The 23965-nt window shown below is 44.4% G+C and overlaps 1 protein-coding gene across 1 annotated transcript in view; it reads right to left on the minus strand.

The window, feature by feature from the left end:
* Glb1 (galactosidase, beta 1) overlaps positions 1–23965 on the minus strand; it is a 102537-nt gene that overhangs the window by 36043 nt on the left and 42529 nt on the right. The window contains 4 exon segments of the mRNA XM_013028493.1: positions 7670–7782; positions 16003–16043; positions 16126–16247; positions 20048–20106. Of these exon segments, the coding sequence (XP_012883947.1) occupies positions 7670–7782; positions 16003–16043; positions 16126–16247; positions 20048–20106 (335 nt within the window).

Raw genomic sequence — 23965 nt, forward strand, 5'->3', positions numbered from 1 at the left:
TTGGTCGTGGGGCTTGAACTCTGGCCTGACCGCTGTTCCTGCGCTCTTCAGCTCAAGGCTAGAGCTCTACCATTTGAGCTACAGCACCACTTCCCTCCCACTAAATCTTTTGAAGTAGGCTAAGTCTTTCTTCCAAACCTGAAATATTAAGAAAAAGAAAAAAAAAAAGAAAAGGAGGGAAATGATGATTAGATATTAGCCTGCAACCTACTACTTTCATTTCTAAAGCTGGTCTACTTTGTGTGTCTGTCTTACTCTGCTCACTAGTAGAAGAATATGTAGGAACCTCTGGGGTTATCTTTTAGGGGGCCTGCTGTCCTTCTCCCCGGCATTCCACATGAAGTCTCAGCCTCTACCTGGACTTCATTCCCAAGGAGATGGTTAGAAATACCTCAGGTTATTGAAGTGTCACATAGAAATAAGGCTACCAGAGGGTGCTAGTGGCTCAGCTTCTCGGAAGGCTGAGATCTGAGGACCACAGTTTAAAGCCAGCCTGGGCAGGAAAGTCCAAAGTCCAATTAACCACCAGAAAATCAGAAGTGGTGCTGTGACTCAAGTAGTAGAATACTAGCCTTGAGCTGAAGAGTTCAGGGACAGCCCCTAGGCCCAGAATTCAAGCCCCAAGACAAAGAAGAAAGGAGAAAGAAGAAAGAAGCAAAAGAGCTTAGGGACAGCACCCAGGCCCTGTATTCAAGCCCCACAACTGAAAAAAAAAAAAAGTTTAACCTTAGAATTTATAGCTGCAAAAGGAGAAACAATGGAATTAGAAGAGATATCTAAAGATATTGAGATTGTCATACAAAGTAAAAGGAAGTTAAAGGTTGAAGCTAATATCAGAATGCTACATAAACATCTAAAGATGCTTGTTTGAATAAGTATCTAAATATGCTGACAAGAAATAGCTGTCAGTGCAGAAAAAATGAGGAAGAAATGACATCTTCAGACCTAAGAACTAAGGTAGTCAGAGATGGCAGCTCATGCCTGTAATTCCAGCTACTGAGGAGATGAAGACCAGGAGAATTGTGGTTTTGAGACTAGCTTACCTAGAAACAGCAAAAACCTGTGTCAACACACAAGCTTGGCATTGGGGTGTGTGTCTGTCATCCTGGCTACATAGGAAGCATAAATAGGAAGACCCTGGACCAGGATAGCCCAGGCAAAACTTTGAGACTGTATCCAAAAAATAAGCAAACCAAAAAAGGAAAGGGTTTGGGGCGTGGCTCAAACGGTAGAGCACTAGCTCAGCTAGTATGAGGATTTGCATTCAAATTCTAGTGCAAGCTGGATGCTGGTGGCTCACACCTGTAATCCTAGCTACTCAGGAGGCTAAGATCTGAGGATCACAGTTCAAAGCCAGGCCAGGCAGGAGAGTCCATAAGACTCTTATCTACAATTAACCACCAGAAAATGGGAAGTGGAGCTGTGGCTCAAAGTAGTAGAGCACTAGGCTTGAGCAAAAGAGCTCAGGGTCAGTGCCCAGGCCCTGAGTTCAAGCCCCATTACTCACACAAAAATATCTGAATAAATGAATAGATAGATAGATAGATAAATAAATAAATAAATGTCTAATACAGAGAGTGACAGAGACAGAGACAGAATATTAAGGTATTTTGATCAATAAATGAAATGCTAAAGGGTACAATTCATGTAAAAGGAAAGTAATCTCAAATGCAGACTAAACTACAGGAAGGAATAAAGAATAAAAGAAGGCTGGGGGTGTGGCTCAAGTGGTAAAGTACCACCCTAGCAAGTGTGAGGTCTTCAGTTCACACCACAGTACTACAAAAACAAAAAAAAACAACAAAAGCAAATTAAAAAGAATGATGCTAGTTTAGGTGGCTCATGCCTGTAATCCTAGCTACTCAGAAGGCTGAAATCTCAGAATCATAATTCAAAGCCAGCCCAGGCAGGAATGTCTGTAAGACTCTTATAATTAACAACACACACAGACACACTCACGCTCACATGCTCACACACACACACACACACAAAAGTAGCGCTGTGGCTCATGTAGTAGAGCACTAACTTTATACAGCAAAGTCCAAGGACAGCACCTGGGCCTTGAGTTCAAGCTCCAGGACTACCCAAAAAAAAAGGGGGGGTGGGGAAGCTGGGAAGGTAGCTCAGTGGTAGAGCGCTTGCCTTGCATGCATGAGGCCCTGGGTTCATAAGTAGCACTACATAAGTAGAAAAAGCCAGAAGGGGTGCTGTGGCTCAAGGGGTAGAATGCTAGCCTTGAGCTGAAGAGCTGAGGACAGTGCCCAGGCCCAGAGTTCAAGCCCCATGACTAACAAAAAAATAATAATAATGAAGGAGTGGCACTAAGACATAGGTACAGATCTTTGCCACAAGTTCTGAAATATAACCTACAACTCAACTAGCACATGTATTAGATATGTTAGACTACCACTTCCAAGACTCACCTTCCCACAGAAATAACAACTTTGTCCTTGGAGTCCCCCAATTCCTGAGGCTTGAACTCAGGGCTTTGTCCCTTAGCATTTTTGCTGAAGGTTAATGTTCTACCACTTAAGCTCCATTTCCAGCCTTTTTGTGGTTAACTGGAGATAAGAGTCTTACAGATTTTTTCTGACTAGGCTGGCTTTGACCCTCAATCCTCAGATCTCAACCTGAATAGATAGTATTACAGGTGTGATCCACTATTATTGGCAGTCCCACTGGCATAACATGACCTGACCTATGTATTTCTTTCTGCCTTTACCAGCCATGATCTTCTCTCACAGAAAAGGCCACCAAACCTTCTAGTTAGTCTCTACGTAGCCTTCCTGCTACACCTCTGCCTTTTTTGCCTTTTCTTCCAAAGCTGTCTGTCAGTATAGCAGCCTGAGTAAAATTTTAATTGCTCTGCCCAACTTGTCAATGGCTCTTCATTTCAAGGCCAGCCCAGGCAGAAAAATCTGCATGACTCCATCTCCAAAATAACCAGCAAAAAGTTGTGCTGAAGGCATGGCTCAGGTGGTAGAACACTAGCCAAGCAAGTGCAATACCCTGAGTTCAAACCCCAGTACTTACTAAAAACAAATGAATAAACAATCCTAAAGTTTATTGAGAGCCAGGTACCTAGGTATGCATCTTGACAAAATCATTTACATAATGTCCAAAATAGTAAAAATGAATCTATGATCAGTAGAGTAGTAAGCTCAGAGTGGGTAGGGGGGAGCTAAGGATGAGAAGAGGCACCAACACACTCCTGGGTTGCTGGGCGTTGACCATAATTCTGTTTTCACTTTGCATAAATTCACTGAGGTATAAACATAGAAGGTGTGCTTTTCTGGGAATGCTATATTACACTTCAATGAGTAACCACTAAGAAAACAACATCCACATTAGAAGAAGGAAGTAAGAAAACAAAAACACCACCTTCAAACAATCCAAAAGAAAACAATAAATGGATGAAAGACAAGCAGAAATTCAACGTAAGATAGCTGATTATCTACATGTGCCAAGAATTACAAGCCAAGTGCTGCGGGCTCACACAGCAATCGTAGCTTAGGGGGCTGAGAATTGAAGGATTGTAATTCAGGGCCAGCCTGGGCAGAATAGCCTGCAAGACTCCATCTCCAAAATAACAAAAAAAGTTGCACTGAAGAGGTAGCTCAAGTGGTAAAGCATAGGTGAGGACACAAGCCAAACAAGTGTGAGACCCTGAGTTCAAATCCCAACGGTGGAAAAAAGAAGAGGGCTGAAGTAACGGCTCATGTAGTAGAGTACCTTTCCAGCAAATACAAAGCTCTGAGTCCTAGAACCACCAAGGCTTGGAATGTGGCTTAATGGTAGAGTGCTTGCCTAGCATGCATGAATCCATGAGTTTGATTCCTCAGTTTCACATGAACAGAAAAAAACTCAAAGTGGCGCTGTGGCTCAAATGGTAGAGTGCTAGCCCTGAGCAAAAGAAGCTCAAGGATAATGCCCAGGCCCTGCGTTCAAGCCCCAGGACTGACAAATATAAATAAAATAAAATAATTTTAAAAAATCCTAGTAACACCAAAAGAAAAGAGAGTTATAATAATAAATGAGAATGAATATATTAATATATTCACCAGTTAAAAGAAAGCACAAATTTTCACACTGGATACTTAAATTTAGTTACGTTCTGTCTATAAGGACACATGTAAAGAAAATAATATTATGTTCTGTTTATAAGGATACACATAAAGAAAATTATATGAAAATGTTAAAATTAAAGGTTAAAATAAAAGCACTGAAAAAAACAATGTTGGGTGCCAAAGGCCCCTGTAATCTTAGCTATTTAAGGGGCTGAGATCTGAAGATCATAGTTAAGAGTTATCCCAGGAAGAAAAAAACGTTTGTGAAATTCTTCTCTCCAATTAACCAGCAAAAAGCTAGAAGTAGAGGTGTGGCAGAGCACTAGACTTGAGTTAAAAAGCCGAACAAGAATGAGAGCTCAAGACCCAGTATCAACTCGTACAAATACACACAAAAAGACATGTCAGTAAATGCTAACTAATAAAGATTGCATGCCGGGTGTTGGTGGCTCATGCCTATAATCCTAGCTACTCAGGAGCCTGAGATCTGAAGCCAGCCCAGGCAGAAAAGTCCCTGTGAGACTCTTATCTCTAATCAACTACCAGAAAACCAGAAGTGGAGTTGTGGCTCAAAGTGATAGAGCACTAGACTTGAGCAAAAGAGCTCAGGGACAGTATTCAGGCCCTGAGTTCAAGCCCCATACCCACCAACAAAAAGAATACAGTAAGCCATATTAATGACATAGATTAAATTATTAATAACCGAAAAAAATCCTATAGAGCTAAAATATTATTAAAGTTTGAAGATTGTATCATGAGACTGGGGAGTTTAATTCTCAGTTTGCATAAACCTAATAAAGTAACCTAAAGATATTATGTATTTATTAAAGAATGATAGAATAAATAAAAGCACATCAAAGATGTCAATAGAACCATTGATAAGCTTTTTTTTCCCTGTCAGTCATGGAGCCTGGGCTCTGTCCCTGAACTCTTCAGCTCAAAGCGAGCCACAGAACCACTTCCAGCCTTTTCTGCTTATGTGGTGCTGAGGAATTGAACCCAGGGCCTCATGAATGCAAGGTAAGCACTCTACCACTAAGCCACCTTCCCAGCCCCCACCTTCATAAACTTAATCTAACAAACAAGTACATAGAATATCACACCCAACTATAAAATACACATTATTTTCTTTCTTTTTTTTTGGTTGGTCATGGGGCCTGAACTCTGGGCCTGGGCAATGTCCCTCAGCAATTCAGTTCAAGGCTAGTGCTCTACCACTTGAGCCACAGCTCCACTTGTGGCTTTTTCTGCTTATGTGGTGCTGAGGAATTGAACCCAGGGCTTCATGCATGCAAGGCAAGCACTCCACCACTGGGCCACTTCCCCAGTCCATATACATTATTTTCAATTACATGATGATCTATTAATCCTGGCATATGGTGGGCTCAGAGACAAGGCTCAATGAATTTAAAGGGCTTAGTGTCATTCATAAAACATTCTCTAATCAGAATACAAATATGCTACAAGTCAAGAGAACTAGGAAAATACTAATGCTTAATTAGTAGTAATGGGCTGGGCATAGTAGCTGGCACTTACAGCTCCATCTACTCAGAAGGCTGAGGTAGGAAAATCTCTTGAGTTTAGGAGTTTATGACCAACCTGGACAATACAGTGAGACCCTATCTCAAATGCAAACAAAAAGAAAAATAAGAAAAGCCCTACACCACCCACATTTCTGAACATTTCAAGAGAATGTATTAACTATGAGTTTTTCTTTCTTTCTTTCTTTTTTGTCAGTCTTGAGTCTTGATCTCAGGACCTTGGTGCTGTCCTTGAGCTCTTTTGCTCAAGGCTATTACTCTACCACTTAGAGTCACAGCTCTACTTCTGGTTTTCTGCTGGCTAATTGGAGATAAGAGTCTCATGCATTTTCCTGCTTGGGCAGGCTTTGACCTTGATCCTCAGATTTCAGCCCACTGAGCAACCAAGATTATAGGCATGAGCGACCAGCACCCAGCTCTTCTTCCTTTCTCCTTCCTTCCTTCCTTCCTTCTTCCTTCCTTCTTTCCTCTTCCTCCACCTCCTCCTCTTCCCTCTTCTTCTTTTTGGTCTGTCATGGGGCTTGAACTTTGGGCCAGGGCACTGTCCCTCAGCTCTTCAGCTCAAAGCTAGCACTCTACCACTGGAGCCACAGCACCACTTCTGGTTTTTTAGTGGTTAATTGAAGATAAGAGTCTCATGGACTTTATTCCTGGGCTTGCTTTGAACCTCAATCCTCATATCTCAGCCTCCTGAGTAGCTAGGATTACAGGTGTGAGCCACCGGTGCCCGGCTCTTTCTTCTTTTGTATTTTATTTTTATTTTTTTTGCCAATCCTGGGGCTTGAACTCAGTGCCTGGCCACTGTCTCTGAGCCTCTCTGTGCTCAAGGCCAGTGCTCTACCACTCGAGCCACACCACCACTTCCAGCTTTTTCTGTTTAAGTGGTACTGAGGAATCAAACCTGGGGCTTCATGCATACTAGGCAAACATTCTACCACTGAGCCACATTCCCAGTCCCTTTCTTCTTTTTTAAATCATCTTTAAGTAGTTATACAAAGGAACTTCTATTCAAAATGTCAGTTTCTGAGTACAATGCATCTTGATTTCTCCCAGCCTCACCCATCCCCTCAATTTACCCAGTTTCATTTTCACAAACGTACATTGCATATTATGACTGCAGCAAAATGCGCAACTTTGTATATGTATTAGACAAGGAGAAGGCTGGATCAAAAACCCCTATGCTTCACATAAAAGAAGGAAATAATAAAGGCAGGATGGGAGAGCTTTGAAACAGAGAACAAATACAGGAGAAAGCTTGGGAGATAATCACTTCTATTTCCCAGATGGAACCCATAAGAAAAGATTAGCACCAGTCACAACACAACAACTGCATGTGAAGATTTAGACAAAATGAACAAATTCTAGATTGCATTTTTCTCTGTTTAAAGTGCTTCTTAATACAGAATTTAAACCCATGCTTAAAACTGATGCTACATTAGACTTAAAAAACCCAGACCGTTTATAGGCAGAAAAGTTTGTGTGTGTGTGTGTGTGTGTGTGTGTTTAAACTTCAAAACTCAGGTGACTGAGCAGAAAAACTGTGGTGTTCTTTGTTTTGTTTTTCCTCCACCGCAGAGACAGGAAACCCCACCTGGGTGCTTTAGGTAGCTGAAGAGGTTAAGCTGCTAGCAGGACTAAGCAGTTTAGAGCAGGCCAGAAGGGTCTGACACTCACTTCCCCCAGGTAGAATAGTAGAGTATTGCTCCTCTCCTGCTGGTGCTGTGTTCCTTTTTTTCCCCGCCCTAAATATTTCAGCTATTTAAGGGGACACACATTTTCTTGCCTTTAGTATAAGCAATGGGAATGGCTACCATCTCAGTATGAACAGGTGGTCCTGGATGGTGTTAAAAGGTGCTTTTGACCCTCTCCTAATCAGGTGTGATCATCCCAGTTTTACACCATCAGTAGAGTAACTTGTTCAGAGTCTTACCCCTAGTTGGTGTTTAGGACACTCAAGCGGTCATTTCTTGTCACCTACTCTTTTAAACATGCAGGCTCCAGGCAGGAAGTCATCTAGAGCACAATGAGCTCAAAGCACCATCACCCTTTGGAAGCACTCACCTTCTCGATTACCTTGCGAATAGCAAAATACTTCCTGGTGAGGTCCCCGGCCTCGGTCAGGGGGGCATCATAGTCGTAGCTGGTGGGCTGTGCTGCATAGGGTGTGTTGGCCCCTACGAGACAAAAGCCATGCCACTAGTTACTCCAGAAAGGCCTGACTTGGGACAAGTTCCTGGGGGACCCATGTCCTCAGGATCTTGGAGAAGATAAATAAAGGACACGTTAAATCAACTGCTAAACGACACTGAAAAACTTTTTTTTTTTTTGCTCAAGGCTAGTGCTCTACCACTTTGAGACACAGCTCCACTTCCAGTTTTCTGGTAGCTAATTGGGAGATAAGAGTCAAACAGGGACTTTTCTGACCTGGCAGGCTTTGAACTGCAATCTTCAGATCTCAGAGAGCTAGGATTACAGGTGTAAGCCACCAGTGCCCAGCTCACAGACGTACTTTTTAGAGTGGTAAGTTTGTTCCTACAGGTGTATCAAGCACCCTAGAGTCCCCAAAGCAGACTTTCTATCCCTCCTTCCCTCCTCCCCCGACTCTCTGGAAGCTCATAGCTGTCATTCTAACAGATATCTCCTTCTGGGGATAAGCAAGGTACCTGGATCTTCCTTCCTCCCACCCAAAATCTGTTAGCATCTCAGGACCAGTCATGGCAGGGCATATGACAAAATGTCCCTATTAACCTCCAGGGTCTTTTTTTCATGTCTTCAACCCGCGAGGTAAGTAGACAAAGTAATGTGGGAAATGACTGCAGACAGGCAGGCCTTTGGATCTGCAGATACAAAGGAGGCAGCTGCTGTGTGCTCTTGGCTCCCCTCTTCAGGACAAAGGCACAGTCACTGCCTTAATGCCAGGGCATGGCTACCCACACTTCTCAAATGTGACCCTCGTGGGCGTGGCCTCTGCTCAATTGCCTTCCCCTGGGTTACAAGCCCCTAGGGATAGCTTGCATCCAAAGCTGATCAGGACACAGCCAATTGCCTCAAAAGGCAATCCTGGCTTCAGAATTCCCTCCAGTGGGCCAAAGCCATTCATAAAATGGCATTACAACCCAACCCTGCAAACCTTTCCTCCCATGCTGTCTTACAGATGTAGTCCTGAGGGCAGCCCAAGGGCACAGTCATCCTGGACTTGTGTTTCCCAAGAAACCTGACCCACCTAACACACAAAAAAAAACAATGAAGGGCATCAAAGACTTGCCTACAAAAAGGCTAGCATTGTCCAAGAGTCTAGAGCACAAGCATCCTCTGTGACTAGGTCTGGATTCTGATGTTTACAGATAGAAAGCTGTCTGTAATAGTAGGAGGTCATCAAATTTTTGATCCTTGAGAAGAGTCACATGGAGAGACTGTTAAGATACAACTTTTGATCTGGGGATATACTTCAGTGTAAGGTCCTGTCCTAATCTCTAGTACAAGGAAAGAGAAAGAAACAAAAAAAAAGAAAGGGGGAGAAGAGAAAGAGAGAGAGAGGGAGAAGAAGAAAGGAAGGGAGGGAGGAAGGGAGGGCAAGAAAGAGAAGAAAGGAAGGAAGGAGGGGGGAAGAGAGGGAGAAAGAAAAAGGGGAGGAAGGAAGGAAGAAGGGAAGAAAGAGACCCCCACAATTTCTATTTTTATTTTTTTCTTGCCAGTCCTGGGGCTTGAACTCAGGGCCTGGGCACCGTCCCTGAGCTTCTTTTTACTCAAGCCTAGCACTTACCACTTGAGCCACAGCACCACTTCTGGCATTTTCTAAGTAGTTTATTAGAGATAAGAGTCTCATAGACTTTCCTGCCAGGGCTAGCTTCAAACTGCAATCCTCAGCTCTCAGCCTCCTGAGTAGCTAGGATTTCCGGCGTGTGCCACTGGCTCATAACCCCACAGTTTCTAAGGCCCACCTCCAGAGATCTTGATTCAGCAGAGAGAACTAGATGGCACCCAGCTTTGTATTGGCTGAGATAGAATTTTGGAAGCTTTTTGTCTAGAGTGGACTGGAACCACAATTTTTCTTATCTGAGTACCTACTGAGTGACTAGGGTGATTGGAGGCATGGGTCACACCATACCCAGCTTGAGACTGCATTCTTAACAAGATCCTGGGTCATGGTACCCTCCTGGGTAAGGCCAGCTTGGAACCAGAAAGTTTTGTACCTTTCTCTTGTACTTCAAAAGACCCCTCAGCAACACAAGAAAGTGATTTTAGGGTTTCATCTTTTATCCAATCTAACTTATAATTAATCAAATGAGGCACAAAATAAGGTAGATCAGCCAGGTATGGCAGTACATATCTCTAATCCTGGCACATGAGAGGTGGAGACAGGAAGATTGGGAGTTCAAGGCCAGCCTAGCTTACATAAAGAGCCCCTGTCTATATTTTAAAAAGAAAAGAGACAGTTCACCCCAATATTAGCAGTAAATTCCTTGAGACGGTTTACAAATGATGGGCAGAGGGTGATTCTACCATTGGTGGAGGGAGACTAAGGATCAAGGCAAAAGTGGGTTTTTTTAAGGGGGTGGGGGTCAAAGTTCTCTGCATAGAATTCCTATCTTTGAAGACCTGGCTCCCTGAACCAACTAATCTTCTTCCTTTTCTTCTTAACAAGGTCATAGCCAACAGGTCTGCCCGCCTTAGGGGAAGCACAGGTTAAAACACATTCCTTCATGTGAGACATCAAGAAACATAAAACCACATCCTCCCTCCGGGAGCTCACCTTCTTTGTGGCTCCGCTTCTACCTTGTGTGTCTGGGCTGGGCGGGGAAGGTTCTCACTCAGGTCTTGCTCTGCACTGAACCTGCTCGCCTCCAAGAACTGACTGTGCCTCAGCACTTTAGTCACGCCAAGTACAGTGCAGGCTCAGCAAGTGGTGTCACCCTTGAGTGGAACAGTGAGGCTTTGGAAACAAACCCATCAGGCCTCAGCCTCATCAGGCTGGGAAGCAGGTGGCATGGAGACCAAAGCTTTCATCTAGTTCTACCACTTCTTCCTGTGGATGCCTCCAGCCCAGCCCAGGGCAGGGAAATAGTCCATGTTCAAGAGGATGAGAAGCAGGAAGGCAGTAGAAAGGGGGAGACATCGTGCTCCTCAACTCTCCACACTGTGGAGACAGCCTGGGTCTCCCAGGCAGCTGTCACACACATGTGGACACGCAGAGACACGGGATATGCGGACAAAAACGGCAGATGGAGGACAGACAGGCCAGAGAATGCAGCAGGGCTGGTTCGGGGGCTGGCTCAGGGACTGCAAAGGGCAGTGGCACTGGTTAACTGAGACCTGAGCTTGAATCCAGGTTCTACCCTATGCCAAGAAACATGTGGGTATTTGTGCATCCAGATACTCTTATCTATCAATTGCTGTTGACCTTCCCTAGCCCATCTGAGTCTGATATGAGAATTACTTGAAAATAGAGCAGAAAGAGGGCTGATGGATTCGCAGTAGAGGCAGGAGGAAAAGGAGCTGTGTGAAGACAGATTTTGCTTCCTGAGTGATGGGTTTTGTTTTGTTTTTGGTGTGAGTACTAAGGTTTGAACTCAGGACCTTGTACTCTTGCTTGTTTGTGTTTGTGTTTCACTCAGAACTGGTACTCTATCATGTGAGCGACACCTCCAGTTTGGCTTTTATTGCCCGTTGTTAATTGGAGATGAAGTCTCGGGGTTGGCTTTAAACACCGATTCTCAAGCCTCAGCCTTCTGAATTACAGGTGTGAGTCCCCGGTGTGTCGCTGAGTGATAGTTTTATTTTGTCTAAATTTCTTCTCTAAAAAGACTGTACTAAACAGTAACATTAGTGGGGAGGGGGATGGTAGACCTGGGGCTTGAACTCAGGACCTCTTGCTTTCACTCAGCTTTTCCATTCACAGCTGATGCTCTACCAGTTGAGTCATACCTCCACTTCTGGTATTTTGCTGGTTAAGTGGAGAACAAAGTCTTTCAGATTTGTCTATGTGGGATACCTTTGAACCATGATCCTCAGATCTCAACCTCCCAGGTAGCTAGGATCATAGGCATAAGCCATCAGCTTTGCCATAAGATTTTTAAGCCAGATGCTGGTGGCTCATGCCTGTAATCCTAACTACCCAAGAGACTGAGATCTGAGGATTGAAGTTCAAAGCCAGCCCAGACAGGAAAGTCCACGAGATTCTTACCTCCAACTAACCACCAGAAAACCAGAAATGGTGCTGTGGCTCAAGTGGTAGAGCACTTGCCTTGAGCTGAAGAGCTCAGGGTCAGTGCCCGGGCCCAGAGTTCAAGCTCCATGACCGACAACAACAAAAAGAAAAGATTTCTAAAAATAATGTCACGCACTGTAAAGTTATATAATGTTCCAGTCTTTCTTCTTCAACCAATTAGCCTCAGTTCTATCACTGGCACCTGAGCCAGGTGGGGCCCCCTCTGCTAAGTGAACAAGGTATCACCCAGACTCAACCCTAGACACACAGAAAGCCTCACATCCATAGCCAACCTCAGCGCACTACTTTTTGTCTGAATGCCAGGGCTGGTGCTTAAACTTAGGGCCTTGCACTCTCACTTGGCTTTTTCACACTCTACAATGGAAGCACACCTTTACTTTGGGCTGTTGGTGGTTAATTGGAGTTGAGACCTCATGGACTTTTCTTCACTGACTAGCTTCAAACCATAACCTTAGATCTCAGCATCCTGAGTAACCAGAATTAAAAGTATAGCCATGATAACCGGGCACTGGTGGCTCATGCCTGTAATCCTAGCTACTCAGGAGGCTGAGATCTGAGGATCGCGGTTCAAAGTCAGCCCGGGCAAGAAAGTCTGTGAAACTCACCTCCAATAAACCACCAGAAAACCAGAAGTGGCGCTGTAGCTCAAGTGGTAGAGTGCTTGCCTTGAGCTCAAGAGCTGAGGGAAAGTGCTCAGGCCTAGAGTTCAAGTCCCACTACCTACAAAAAAAATAAAATAAAAGTATAGCCGTGAGTACCTAGCTTCAGCACACTTTTAAGACTGTCTTTTAAGCAGTGAGGGGTTTTCTACTCTCTTCTGCTTTGCTCTGACAACAGTAATGACATTGGCAACATTTGTAAGACTGGTCTTCTCCTAGCCCATCTCACTCTGCCAGACAGATAGCAGACAAAAGGGAGCGGTTGGTCATGGGGTTTGAACTCAGGGCATGGGCTCTGTACCTGAGCTCTTTTGCTCAAGACTAGCACTCTATCACGTTGAATCACAGCGCTACTTCCAGTTTTCTGGTGGTTAATTGGAGATAAAGAGTCTCATGGACTTTCCTACCCAGGCTGGCTTCAGACTGTGAGCCTCAGATCTCAGCCTCCTGAGTAGCTAGGATTACAGGCATGAGCCACCAGCACCTGGCTTGAAACTCCATTTCTTAATAGATGATAGTACCTAATTTTAGATCCTGAGAGATTCACTCCCATAGCTTCCAAAATACAACATTCTGGCATCATCAATAATTCAATGAGATAAACGCAGATGCTGAGAGGTGGGGAATGATGATTATATACAACACGTCATCTGCCTTTGTAAAATTAATAAAAATGCTGAGGAATTTGTCATAACCTTCCATATCCTCCTCTGAGATATGGGAATGTAAAGTGGTACTATCACTTTAGAAAACATCACAACTCAGCGTTACCATACAACCCTACAATTCCACTCCTATGACAAACTCCAAAAAAGCAAAGATCCAGACACCTATATTCCTACCTCCACAACATCATTCACCAAAGCCCCAGAGTAAAATTAACCCACGTGCCTATCAACCAATGAATGGATAACAAAATATTGTATAACCACATCATAAAATAGTATTTAGTAATAAACATTTTTGAAGTGCTAACACATTCTACAACATGGACAAGCCTTAGGAATATTAGTTTAGCTGGGCACTGGTGGTTCACATCTGCGATGCTAGATATTCCAGAGGTTGAGATCTAGTACAGAGCTAGTCCAGGCAGACAAATCTTGAGCGATTCTTATCTCCAATTAACCAGCAAAAAGTTGGAAATGGAGCTGTGGCTCAAGTGGTAGAATGCCAACCTTGAGCAAAAAAACTAAGGCCCTAAAAGAACAATAAAGAAATATTAGGCTAGATGAAATAATTCATTTTGTAGTGTTCCTTTTTTGTTGTTGTTGTTGGTTGTGGGGCCTGAACTCTGGGCCTGGGCGCTGTCCCTCAGCTCTTCAGCTCAAGGCCAGTACCCTGCCACTCGAGCCACAGTGCCACTCCCAGCTTTTTCTGCTTATTTGGTGCTGAGGAATAGAACTCAGGGCCTCATGCATGCAAGGCAAGCGCTCTACCACTGAGCCACCTTCCCAGCCCCTAAATGAAAAAGTTCAGGTTGGAAACCTACGTATTTCATGGTTTCATTTATATGGAATATTTAGGACAGGTCATTGACAGGGGTGGGCATGGAGGATATGAGATTCGTTTAGGTGTAACAAAAATGTCCCAGAATTACTAACATAATAGTTAAACAATTTTGAGGACATACTAAATACTGAATTTTAATTTTACAGTATTATAATTATATAGTGCTTCATACAGTAAATCATATCTCAAAATAAACAAATTATAACTCAGCTAAACAAAGCATTAAAAAAAAAACCAGGGGTCTGGGAATGTGGTTTAGTGGTAGAGTGCATGTGTGAAGCCCTAGGTTCGATTCCTCAGTACCACATAAAGAGAAAAAGCCAGAAGTGGTGCTGGGGTTCAAGTGGTAGAGCGCTAGCCTTGAGGACAGAGAGGCTCAGGGACAGGCCCAGGCCCTGAGTTCAAGCTCCAGGACCACAACCAACAACAAAAAATTCATTAAAAAAAAAAAATCGAGGGGGACTGGGAATGTGGCTTAGTGGTAGAGTACATGCCTAGGATGCATGAAACCCTGGGTTCGATTCCTCAGTACCACATAAACAGAAAAGGATGGAAGTGGCACTGTGGCTCAGGTGGTAGAGTGTTAGTCTTGAGCCAAAGAAGCTCGGGAGATTGCCTAGGCCCAAAGTTCAAGCCCCAAGATTGGTCAAAAAAAAAAAAAAACCCAAAGAAAAACAACAACAAAACAGGACCATGATAGAAAACACAAATATCCACAGTCATAGTTTATGTCTGTGTGAATCCCACCCAGATACTCTGGTATTCATAAGGCTTTTCAATGCTTACAACATGTCCCTTGATTAAAAAAAAAAAAAGTAAATTGAGGTTAAGTGCCTATAATCCTAACTACTCAGGAGGCTGAGATATGAGGATTGTAGTTCTAAGCCATCCCAGCCGGTAAAGTCTGTGACTCTTCTCTCCAATTAACCGCCAAAAGCTAAAGCTCATGTAGAGTGCTCTAGCCTTGAGCAAAAAAGCTCAGGGACAGCACTCAGGCCTTGAGTTTAAGTACCAGGACTGGCCCCAAAATAAAGTAAATGGAGCCAGGTACCCGTGGTTCACAGCTGTAATTCTAGCTCCCAGAAGGCTGAGATCTGAGGATTGAGATTCAAAGTGATCTTAGAAGAGTTCATGAGACTCATCTCCAATTAACCACCAAAAACCAAAGTCAGAGGTGTGGCTCTAGTGTTTGACAGCCTTGAGCAAAAAGCTGAGGGACAGGGGCTGGGAAGGTGGCTCAGTGGTAGAGTGCTTGCCTTGCAGCCTTGCATGCATGAAGCCTTGGGTTTGATTCTTCCACACCACCAGCAGAAAAAGCTGGAAGTGGCGCTGTGGCTCAAGTGGTAGAGCACTAACCTTGAGCTGAAGGGCTGAGGGACAGTGCCCAGGCTCAGAGTTCAGGCCCCACGACTGACCAAAAAAAAAAAAAAAAGCTAAGGGACAGTGCCTAGGTCCTCAGTTCAAGCCCCAGAACCAATGCATACACAAAAAAAGCTGAAAATAAAGCTGTCACTCAAGTGTAGAGTACCAGTCTGGAATGAAAAAGCTAAAGGGACATAACCCATGGACACTCAAAAGTAAATTAATCATATAGGTAATTCTCTCATATATGAGAAAATTTAGAAAACAAATTTAGAAAATAATTGTTCAAAGCTGGGCGCCAGTAGCTCACACCTGTAATCCTAGCTACTCAGGAGGCTGAGATCTGAGGATCACAGTTCAAAGCCAGCCTGGGCAGGAAAGTCTGTGAGACTCTTATCTCCAATAAACCACTAGAAAACCAGAAGTGGCACTGTGGCCCAAGTGGTAGAGCGCTTGCTTTGAGCTGAAGAGCTGAGGGACAGCGCCCAAGCCCAGAGTTCAAGCCCCACGACGGCCCAAAAAAAAGAAAGAAAATAATTGTTCATAGGTCTAATAATTGTTCATAGGTATACTTCCCCAAATCAAGCACCAGAAACATACATAGCTTCTACAAACAGATATTAAATGGCTCTTACCATTCCAATAGGCAAAATTGGTCCCGCCTATAAACATGTACCTACAAGGAAATAAGAGAACACACAGAACTTCATTGTAAGCCAAGACTGCTGGGGAGCCCTTCCCCCATATCTAATACTTACAAATTCACACTTGCCCCTCGGGAAAGGATATTAGTGAGAGTGGAGACCACGGTTGCTGTACTGACTGTGGAATGAGGCTGGCCCCAGTGGTCTAACCAGCCAGTATAGAATTCAGAGTTGATCTACAGGAGAAAAGAGGAAGCAGAGCATGTGGCTGAAGTGTTCAAGGACCAGTCTTGAATGAAAAAGCCAAGAAAGAACTTAATGCCCTGAGTTCAAGCCAGTAGCAGCGCGCACGCATGCATGCACACACCCACAGGAACAGAAAATGGAGCTTAGGACAGACTCATGACTTCTGGATGCTTGGCACTCCTGTAAAGCCCCTTCTGCCCCACCAAGGGACAGCAGAAAGGGCATATTGACATGCACTGTTTAACCCAAGGGTTGGTGCCAACTTGCCATGAGGTCTCATCTTCACAGTTTAAGTGCAGCCAGTTCTCATAACCATGGGCTCTTCATCCATAGATTAAATCAAACATAGATCAAAACTATTTGAGAAAGCTGGATGTCAATGACTCATGCATGTAATCCTAAACTACTCAGGAGGCTGAGATCTGGAGGATTCAGGTATAAGGTCAGTCCAGGAAGAAGAGATTCCATCTCCAGCAGTGGCTCATACTTGTAATCCTAGCTACTCAGAAGGTTGAGATCTGAGGATTGCAGTTCAAAGCTAGCCCAGGCAGAAAGGTCCTGTGAGACTTTTATCTCCAATTAACCACTTAAAAACCAGAAGTGGCACTGTGGCTCAAGTGGTAGAGCACTTGCCTTGAGCTGATGAGCTGAGGGACAGCGCCCAGGCCCAGAGTTCAAGACCCACGACCGACAATAAATAAATAAATAAAATAAAAAAACAGACGTAGTGTAGTGGCACATGTGGTAGAGAGCTAGCCTTGAGCACAAAGAGACTCAGGGACAGCACCCAAGCTCTGAGTTCAAGCCCCACAATTGACCAAACAAAAACAAAAATCTGGAAATTGGGCACTGTTGGCTCACAGCTATAATCCTAGCTCCTTGGGAGGCTAAGATCTGAGGATCACAGTTCAAAATCATACCAGGCAGAGAAGTCCATGAATATCTTTTTTTTTTTAATTTTTTTTTTTTTTTGGTCCGGTAGTGGGGCCTGAACTCTGGGCCTGGGCGCTGTCCCTCAGCTCTTCAGCTCAAGGCTAGCGCTCTACCACTTGAGCCACAGCGCCACTTCTGGCTTTTTTCTTTTTGCTTATGTGGTGCTGGGGAATCGAACCCAGGGCCTCAGGCATGCAAGGCAAGCGCTCTACCACTGAGCCACCTTCCCAGCCCCCATGAATATCTTTTACCTCTAATTAACCAGCAAAAAACCTGAAGTGAAGCCATGGCTTATGTGATAGAGCACCAGTCTTAAACAAAAAAAAAAAAGCCAAGCAAGGATGTGAGGCCCCCAAGTGGTAGAGCACTAGCCTTGAGCTGAAGAACTGAGGGACAGCGCCCAGGCCCAGAGTTCAGGCCCCACGATTGGACCCAAAAAAAAAATTATAAGAAGACAAAATAAACAGTAACCCTAAATTCACATAGCATTTACATGGTATAGGTATTTTGTTTCCTGGAGATTATTTAAAGTATACTAGAGGATGCCTGTAGGTCAAATGTAAATATCTGCTCCATTTTAATAACGGTCTTGAGCACCAACTGATTTTTTCCTGAGGAGAAGTTCTGGAACCAATGCCTGTGGATACTGAGGGGTTGCTCATTACTGGGAGGAGCAGGGTGCTAGCAAGCCCACCTCAGGGTGCTCAGCAACACCTACCCCATACCATCTTGCTGTTTGCTAAAAATGTAAGCCATCAAGCTCTATCCATACCCGGGAGACTTACTTTTTCCATTTTAATCAACACCTTTATTCCTAAAAGGTTTCACCTACATCGATTTTGGTAGAGTGCTTGCAGGCAGGAAGTCCTGGATTCCTCAATACCACATAAACAGAAAAAGCTGGAAGTGGTGCCATGGCTCAAGTAGTAGAGTTGCTAGCCTTGAGCAAAAACAGCTCAGCGACAGTGCCCAGGCCCTGAGTTGAACAAGACCTAGTATTGGCACACACGCGCGAGCGGGCACGCGCACACACACTCACACTCACACACACACACACACACAGCTCCAAATTGCTGTTTTCATACCATTCGTCATTAGTTTGAACACAGATTTTTCAGATCTCAGGCTGACTTATAGAATGAAGACCCCTTGTCCAAGTTTATTTGCTTACTGGAATGGTAAGAACAATTTAATGTCTATTGTTCTGGGAGGGGGTGGGAAGAGAGAAACATGGATGATGCAGGTTCCAGGAAATAGCTCCACCCAAAATCTGTGTGTACAGGCTCGGTCCAGCTCAAAGCAAAGACTGGATGAGAAAAGGCTGTTTGTAAACAAGGCTTGCACACAGGTGCTGAATGAATAACAGCAACCACGCTGAAGAAGGAACGGGCCTGCTAAGCACCAGTGGCTCATGCCTGTAATTCTAGCTGTTCAGGAAGCTGAGATCTGATGACTGCGGTCAAAGCCAGCTGGGGCAGGAAAGTCTGTGATACTCTTACCTTCCAATTAAACAACAAAAAGCTAGAAATGCATCTGATCATACAAAATAATAATTATCACAATGAAATCCAGGAAATGGAAATGAGCATTTTTTTTCTTTTTCTTTTTGTTTTCTTATCCTTTTGTTTGTTTAGCTGTCTTTGGGAAGGTGGGGGGGCACAGAAATGGAAGGTAGATAAATACAGCAGTGGTACTCATTAGAAACTATGTTGAAAACAAACTATACAACTTATGGGCAGAGATGGAAGGGAAAACTGGGAGAGAGCGAGCGTGAGGGAAGGAGAGACATTGTTAAAAAAGAAATGTACCCTATACCTGCCTGATGTAACTGTAACCCCTCTAAATACCACCTCACAATAATAATTTTTTTAAGGCAGAAGTGGAGGTGTTATGTCATCCTTGAGAGAAAAATCTAAACAGGAGCTCAAGACCTTGAGCCCCAGTATAGAACCAGCACAAAAGAAAAAAAAAGAGGGGGTAGAGTGGGGAAAGGGCTTCAAAACATTCACACCCGCCTGGCCCCTGCCACAATCTCCTCTTCCCAGTAGCTCCACAATGTGCCAGCAAGCCCACTACAGGGCAGTGGGCAAGCTACATCCCCAGTACCACCTGGCTGCCTGAAAATGCAGTTGTCACGGCTCCATTCAGACTTGGCAGAGTGAACAGCATATTTTAATCAGATCCCTAAGTAATTCATAAATACTTGAAAAGTGGACACGTTCTGCCACAAAGAGCTCTCAAAGATACATACAACTTTCTGAGCACCAATGGCTCATGCCTGTAATCCTAGCTACTCAGGAAGCTGAGATCTGAGGATTGTGGTTCAAAGCCAGCCTGCACAAGAAAATCTGTGAGACTCTTATCTCCCACTAACCACCAGAAAAGTGGAAGTGGTGATGTGGCTCAAAGTATAGAGCACTAACCTTGAGTGAAAAAGCTCAGACAGTGCCCAGACCCTGAGCTCATGCCCCATGACAAGAAAGAGAGAAAGAGAGAGAGAGAGAAAGAGAAAGAAAGAAAGAAAGAGGAGAAAAGAAAGAAAGATCTGAACCAGATCACAACCTAGCCACTCCTGGCCTGTGCAAAGTGATATATGCACCTGTGACTCATTGCACATTGGGACACTAGGACCACTTGTGGGATTTGCCTGGTCCACTCATGTTAATCTGGCATTGGTTTCAATTCACTGGGTTGTTTCTGCTGTTATCTATGAGTCCAGAAAGTTATGTCATCCTTCTATGCCATATACTGATCCTGCAGCCAGACAAATGAAGGATGTACTATGTCTCTCTTGAACCAGCAACTGTGATGGAGTTGGCATAAACCAACAGTCTCCAGCCCATATCCCAATTCTCACCAAAGGTCCTTGGGGCTCAACATTCCTCTGGAATAGGAAAGCCTCTGTGACGTTGCTGTCTGAAAAGTAAAAGGAGGAAAGGAAAGGTCAGCTATCAGAGTGGCAGGAAGTTAAGCAACAAGGGCCTCCATGGGACTTGAGCGAATACCCTGCTATGGGTGAAATTGTACCAACCACTCAAAATTCGTAATTTGGAATCTCATCTCTAATATGACAGTATTTTGGGGGGGGGATCCGGTCGTGAGGCCTGAACTCTGGGCCTGGGCACTGTCCCTCAGCTCTTCAGCTCAAGGCTAGCGCTCTACCACTTGAGCCACAGCGCCACTTCCGGCTTTTTTCTTTTTATTTATGTGGTGCTGAGGAATTGAACCCAGGGCCTTAGGCATGCAAGGCAAGTGCTCTACTACTGAGCCACCTTCCCAGCCCCAATATGACAGTATTAAGAGGTGGAATCTTAAGCTCCATGCTGGTAGATTAAACCTAAGGATCAGTAGTTCAAGCCAACGTAGGAAGACAAGGCCAAAAGACTCTTATTTCCAATTAACAATCAAAAAATTGGAAGAGAGCTAGGCACTGGTGGTGGTTCATTCCTGTAATCCTAGATACTCAGGAAGCTGAGATCTAAGGATTGCAGTATAAAGCCAGCCCAGACAGGGAAGTCCATGAGACTCTTACCTCCAATTAACTACCAGAAAACGGGAAGTGGCACTGTTGCTCAAAGTGGTGGAGTGTGTGCTAGCTTTGAGCAAAAAAGCTCAGGGAGGCTGGGCACCAGTGGCTCATGCCTGTAATCCTAGCTACTCAGGAGGCTGTGATCTGAGAACGGCAATTCAAAGCCAGCCCAGGCAGGAAAGTCAGTGAGACTCTTATCTCCAATGAACCACCAGAAAACTGGAAGTGGTGCTGTGGTTCAAGTGGGAGAGCACTTGCCTTGAGCTGAAATGCTCAGGGACAGCATTCAGGCCGAGTTCAAGCCCAATGATGAGAACCACCACCACCACCAACAACAACAAAAAGTGCTGATCGTGAAGGAGCAGAAGAACTGCATTTACTACAAAGTCACATTTTCCCTGTCTCTGTTGGTCTCTCTCTCCTTCCTTCTTTCCTTCTCTCCTTCTGTTCCTTCTTTCCTTCTTCCTCCTGGTATCAGGCTTTGAACTCAGGGTCTCACTCACTTGACTGGCTTTCTTGTGTTCTATCACTTGAGTCATGCCTCTGGTCTGGTATTTTGCTAAATGGAGATGGAGTCATGAGGCAGACTTTTCTCAGCCTGGGCTGGCTTTGAACTGTCATCTTCTGGATCTCCACTTCCTCTGTAGCTAGGATTCAGGCATGAGCCACAGATACCTAGTAGGGTTTCTTGATATTAAGTACTAGATAGCTTGATACATGGTACTCAGAATATCCACTCAAGATCTAACTGCACCTTATTGGGCAGGACTCCTCCTCCTCTTACAAGTGACGCTGGCATGACCTCAGACAGAGCATGACTGCCCCAGGCACCGGGATGCCACAGTACCCTCTTTCTTCCTCTAATCAGCAATAGTCACACTCACAATCATCTTCAGTTTGTGCCTCTCAACAGAAATATGCTAAGCCTTTTCACTCCGTGAGAGGAGATATGCAGGAAGAAACAGGCACACCACTCATCTGCAGCTGGGTAGATGAGCTAGGTTACCACCAGCATTGACCAATGGATGGTTCTAGAAATACTCAAATCACTTCATGTTAGTTTTTCTCATCTCTTTTATGGAAGGATCTCCACAAAAATGTAATTTCAAGCCAAGCACTGATGGCGCATACCTGTAAGTCCTAGCTACTCGGGAGGCAGAGATAGAAGGATCAGGATTAGAAGCCAGCCTGGGCAAGAAAGTCTGTGAGACTCTTAATTGCCAAACAACCACCAAAAAAAAGCCAAAAGTAGAGTTGTGGCTCAAGTGGTAGAGTGCTAGCCTTGAGCTAAAAAGCTCAGGGACCGCGGCCAGGCCCTGAGTTCAAGCCCCAGGACATACATGCATGCATATGTATGCACACACACCCACACCCACACACACACACACACCATAATTTCAGGAAGTGAAGGTGTGGCACAAATGGTAGAGCAACAGCCTTAAGTGAAATAAGCCAAGGGAGAAAGCACAGACATTGAGTTCAGGTGCCAGTACTGGCACATGCGTGTATGTACACACACACACACACACACACACACACACACAAGAAATTTCTGTCTAATTCTCAAACTCTGTCTTCTGCAGTCCCTTCAGAGAGATGCAATGGGTTCTGAGCGTGTTATCCCTCCAGGTACAGCAAAATCTTTATGCAACTTGCAGAGCTGGTCTTTTATTTTGGGGGGTATACTGAGGATAGAAACCAGGGAGGCCTTGTGCATACTAGCACCGTCATGGGGCTTGAACACAGGGGCTGGGTGCTGTCCCTTAACTTTTTCACTCCAGGACTTCTGTTTTGTTTTGTTTTACATGACTAATTGGAGATAAGAGCCTCATGGCCTTTCTTGCCTAGTCTGGCTTTGAACTGCAACCCTCAAATCTCAGATCTCAGGAGTGAGCCACTAGCATCTGGCTGCCACATTTATTTTATCAGCCCTGCTTTCTACATACTTTTTTCTGAGCCATGTAAAAATTATATCAGCCATGAGGGTCTTTTGCTTCTAAATTTGTGTTGAGGACAGGAGACTCTTTACAAAGTATAATATAGGAATCGGGTGTGGTAGTGCATTCTGTAATCCCAGCTACTCAAAGACCAAGACAGAAGGATTAAAATTAGAGGCCAAACTGAAGAAGTCAGTGGGAACCCTATTTGATAAACTAAAAGCAAAAGGAACAAGGTGCCAATGGCTATGCCTATAATCTAGCTACTCAAGAGGCTGAGAACTGAAGAGCTTGGCTCAAGGTAGCTTGGGCAGGAAAGTCCATGAGATTCTTACTTCCAATTAACCACAAAAAAAGCTGGATGTGGAGCTGTGACTCAAATGGTAGAGCGCTAGCCTGGAGTGTAAAAGCTAAGGGACCAGGTCCAGGCCCTAAACTCATTTGCCCAGTACTGGTACACACACACAAAAAAAGCAAAAACACTAGGAGTATGACTCCAGTGGTAGAACATTTGCCTAGCAAGCAGGAAGCCCCAAGACTAAATTCCGGTGCCACATACACACAAATCACTAATACAACAGCCTACAAACTTTAAAAGATTATAATTTTTTCCATAATGCCCTTCAATGGCAAAATAAATAAACAAATGAAGTCCGGTGTAGGAGCCCCTTCAGGATCATCCCCCGGCCTTGGCCTGTCACATCCTTCAGGAACGCTGCTCTCAGTCTAAACAAAGGATCCATTAACCTGCCCCCTCCCCTCTCTCTTTTGTTGGTCATAGGGGCTGAACTCTGGGCCTGGGCACTGTCCCTCAGCTCTTCAGCTCAAGGCTAGTGCTCTACCATTTGAGCCACAGCACCACTTCAGGCTTTTTTCTACTTATGTGGTGCTGAGGAATCAAACCCAAGGCCTCATGCATGCAACATAAGCGCTTTACCACTGAGCCACCTTCCCAGTCCTGTCTCTTTTTTTAACAGCCAAAAAATTCAAACCACACCCAGCCTGCCCATTCAGAACATTTTATTTGTTGAGTCTTACATCTGACAGGACAACTGCCCTCGCATCTGGCAAATGCTGCAGCTCTGAGTTATGCAAAAAGATATTTACCTGACAAATATCTCGGGGTTTTTTTTAGTAGTGGGGCTTGAACTCTGGGCCTGAGCACTGTCCCTATGCTTCTTTTGCTTATGGTTAGCACTCTATCACTGAGGCCACAGCTCCACCTCCAGCTTTTTTCTGTTATTTATTGGAGATAAGAGTGTCTGTCATAGACTTTCCTATCCTGGCTGGCTTCGAACCTTGATCTTCA

The sequence above is a fragment of the Dipodomys ordii genome, unplaced genomic scaffold (assembly GCF_000151885.1).
Source record: "Dipodomys ordii isolate 6190 unplaced genomic scaffold, Dord_2.0 Scaffold110, whole genome shotgun sequence".
Classification (NCBI taxonomy): Eukaryota; Metazoa; Chordata; class Mammalia; order Rodentia; family Heteromyidae; genus Dipodomys; species Dipodomys ordii.